The sequence below is a fragment of a genome, assembly GCF_019968985.1.
Source record: "MAG: Porospora cf. gigantea B chromosome Unknown PgB_NODE_2849_length_3071_cov_119.544, whole genome shotgun sequence".
Classification (NCBI taxonomy): domain Eukaryota; phylum Apicomplexa; class Conoidasida; order Eugregarinorida; family Porosporidae; genus Porospora; species Porospora cf. gigantea B.
The window spans coordinates 1-3,071 of NW_027178883.1; the positions used below are offsets into that span (position 1 = coordinate 1).

Consider the following 3,071-nt stretch of genomic DNA (forward strand, 5'->3'; position numbering starts at 1 on the left):
CAGCGAGCAACTGGGAGGTTTTGGCGGATCGTATGGACCTGGCTGACGAGGACGTGAAGATCGGCATCGTCGGCAAGTATACGGGGTCGTTGGACACGTACCTGAGTGTTGTGAAAGCTCTCATCCACTCTTGCGTTGAGGTCTGTCGACGCCTAGATATCACCTGGATCGAGAGCGAGCAACTTGAGGAAGAATACAAGGAGAAAGACCCTGAGAAGTTCACAGCGGCCTGGAGCTTACTAGGAGAGCAGGACGGCATTCTGATTCCTGGTGGTTTCGGTGACCGGGGCGTTATGGGCAAGGCCGCTGCCGCAGGATTCTGCCGTCGCAACAAGAAACCCTTCCTTGGCGTGTGCCTCGGAATGCAGGTAGCAGTCATCGACTTCGCTCAAAACGTGTTGGGTTGGAAGGACGCCAACAGCGAGGAGTTCAACCCCGACTGCGATCGCAAGGTGGTCGTATTCATGCCAGAGACTCGAGAAGAGGTCAACATGGGCGGCACCATGAGACTGGGCCTGAGGACCACCCTTATTCAAGAGGGCGACTGCATGGCTCGACGTCTCTACGGCGGTTCGGAAGCCGTCGAGCGGCATCGACACAGGTACGAGGTGAACCCCGACGTTGTCGACGAGCTGGCAAAGCACGGTATGATCTTCACTGGCAAGGACGAAACTGGCCGAAGAATGGAAATCCTTGAGATTCCGGATCATCCTTTCTTCATTGCGGCTCAATCGCACCCCGAGTTCACGTCGCGCCCGAGTCGTCCTAATCCTTGCTTCTTGGGATTTGTGCTGGCCTCCTGCGGAGAGCTCTCCAAGCGGTTCAAGAAGTACGGAGATCGGCTACGACCAGGTGCAGGCTTACTGGATCTGTGCCAGAACGAGGAGAACGCCATTTCTAGTGCACATTCAGTGTGAACCTCGCTCTCTTCGTTTAGGCTTCTTCTTCTCGTGCTCACGACGTCGACTGTCGCGTTCGGCTTTCCGCTCCTTCTTTTCGATCTTCTCAAACAGCTTCTGGACATCGACGCCGGCCTTTTCGGCGAGGATCCACGCCTGCTTCGGGAGCTCTTTCTCCACGTCCACAGCGGCAGTTTGTAGTTTGCGAGCAGCCTCGTTCTCGTCCTCTTCGTGCCTCTTCTTGCGACGGCGCCTCTTCTTCTTTTCTCCTTTCTCCTCGGGTGGCGGCACCTTCTCTGCCGTGGCTGCAGCAAGTCTCGATCTGATTTCGCTTTCGATGTCAAACTCGGTTTGGGTCCAACGATCCAGCAGCTCCTTAGACATCCCATCGGTAGCGGCTTGCCCTATTTGAACTCCGACGGACTTTTTTGTCCGTGCTGACTCCTCGAGGATGCCTGGCAGCTGCTGGATTTGGTTTGCCAGTTGGTCCAGTCCCGCTAGCTTCGTGAAGACCGTCTCGATAACGTATTGCACTGCGTGTCTGTTCACAGCACCGGAGTCCGCGTAGGATTCTGCAGGACATCGCTGCTCCCGTAGAAGCGCGCCGTGCTCGCTCCACCATTTACATAGCTCGACAGGGCTGCAAGTCCGCTTTTCGTTAAGTGAGTAGATCTGGGTCTTCAGATTGCCCGACTCCGCAGTCATCTCATTCTTAGCTTGCGGCACTACCTTCTCGTACATATGACGCTCAGTTCTGTTGACATACGCCAAAAGCTCCTGTTCGAATTTCTGTGAAAAGACGACCCCTAACCCTAACCTCCACAGAATCGTGAATGCTGCGGAAGGCACCCGCTGCCTCCTTCTTCCCTTCGAAGACCGCTTGGGAACTTCTGAGCCTCTGGGCCTGCAGCAGTTGATCGACACGGTCCCGCTGGTGAAGCAGTGTGTCACGAATGTATGGGTCGCACTGGCCCCGAATGCGCTTGGCAATCAGCTGCCAGGCCTCCTGAGACGTGATACACGCGTGACCTCTGTGAGCGCCGGACACGCAGCAAACTCCGCAGCAACACGTGGAATCGCAGTCTTGGCAATAGAACTGCTGCGGCTCTTCTGGATGCTCTGGACATTTGAAGTCCACAGCCGTCGCCTTCTCCTCAGACCACAGCATTGGGTACGCTGGCTGGTGTACCCCGATGCTTCTCAGTTGTCGCCGCGTGCTGTTCGACGAGAACCCACCAGGAAACGCGGAGGACATGGGTTCCGCCCCCAGAGGGGCGGGCTCGAGAGGACTGCGTCAGGTCGCGCGGAGACCCTTACTTTAGCCGCGAGGCGGGCCGCAACGACACATCCGAGGTCACGGCACTAGGCGCGTCGCGCAACGGTCGGTGCGCTAGCGTTCGCTGTCCCCCATGCTCGTCGTTAAGTCGCGTGTTCAACGGCGGCATCAGGCTGGCGTGCTGGCAACTCAGCAACGGAGTCACTCTGCATGCCAAACCCCACACGGCCTCACTCGTGGTTCAAGGTCCCCAACGCCAAGTTGTGCGTCGCCTCACGACAAGGACCGCAGTAAAACTCGGCGCAGTCCTTGCAGAAGTCTGTGGCTGGCGCACCATCGAGTGAGCACGCCACGTCCACCGCGTGGGTCACATTCAGCTCGTCTTTGAAAGGACACCGAGGCCGCGGTCGAGCTTTCTGCGCGTAAACCGGTGGCCGTATACTAGAGGGCACTGGTCCTGGGATATGCGGGCTTCTCTCCTCAGGCACACTGAATACCGGCTCAAGCGAACGGACTCTCCTCGATGCTACAATACTCATCAACGATTTGTACGTGGACATGGCCAGTGCGGTGATCTGGGCGCACACCGGGCATCTAACGTTCGTAAACGAATCATTCGGCTGTTTGAGCGGTCAACCCAAGCCTACGTCGTCTGGCAAAGCATGTTGCATCTTCTCAACCTCTATGTATGCACAGACGGGACAGATGCGGTGTCGACACCGCAACGTTAGTGCGTGAACCATCGGGCGGTTGCAGTGGCTGCAGGGTGCAGTCTCTCCCATATTTGCCGGTGAATATTGGAGTGAGGTGTCGCAACGGTCTGCACGCAAGCTGTCGCATGGAATTCGGCATTTCGGTTGACCATGGATGAGATGAGAGCCATGCTCGACTCGCTC

General features: G+C 57.1%; 2 protein-coding genes across 4 annotated transcripts; one reads left to right on the plus strand and one right to left on the minus strand.

Annotated features, from left to right (window-relative positions):
* Nucleotides 1-32: 32 nt before the first annotated feature.
* Nucleotides 33-917, plus strand: KVP17_003696 (uncharacterized protein; the record flags this gene model as incomplete). 2 transcript variants are annotated; one of them, XM_068521282.1, is made up of 2 exons in its annotated part: nt 33-852; nt 879-901. In XM_068521282.1, the coding sequence occupies 2 exons, from the start codon at nt 33-35 to the stop codon at nt 899-901; spliced, it is 843 nt and encodes a 280-aa protein (XP_068375912.1). The 2 variants fall into 2 exon arrangements, with proteins under 2 accessions (XP_068375912.1, XP_068375913.1); XM_068521283.1 differs by having other exon boundaries at nt 33-917.
* Nucleotides 909-2,957, minus strand: KVP17_003695 (uncharacterized protein; the record flags this gene model as incomplete). 2 transcript variants are annotated; one of them, XM_068521280.1, is made up of 5 exons in its annotated part: nt 909-1,688; nt 1,717-2,188; nt 2,217-2,381; nt 2,410-2,795; nt 2,823-2,957. In XM_068521280.1, the coding sequence occupies 5 exons, from the start codon at nt 2,955-2,957 to the stop codon at nt 909-911; spliced, it is 1,938 nt and encodes a 645-aa protein (XP_068375910.1). The 2 variants fall into 2 exon arrangements, with proteins under 2 accessions (XP_068375910.1, XP_068375911.1); XM_068521281.1 differs by lacking the exons at nt 2,217-2,381; nt 2,410-2,795; nt 2,823-2,957 and having other exon boundaries at nt 1,648-2,067.
* Between the last annotated feature and the right edge of the window lie 114 nt (nt 2,958-3,071).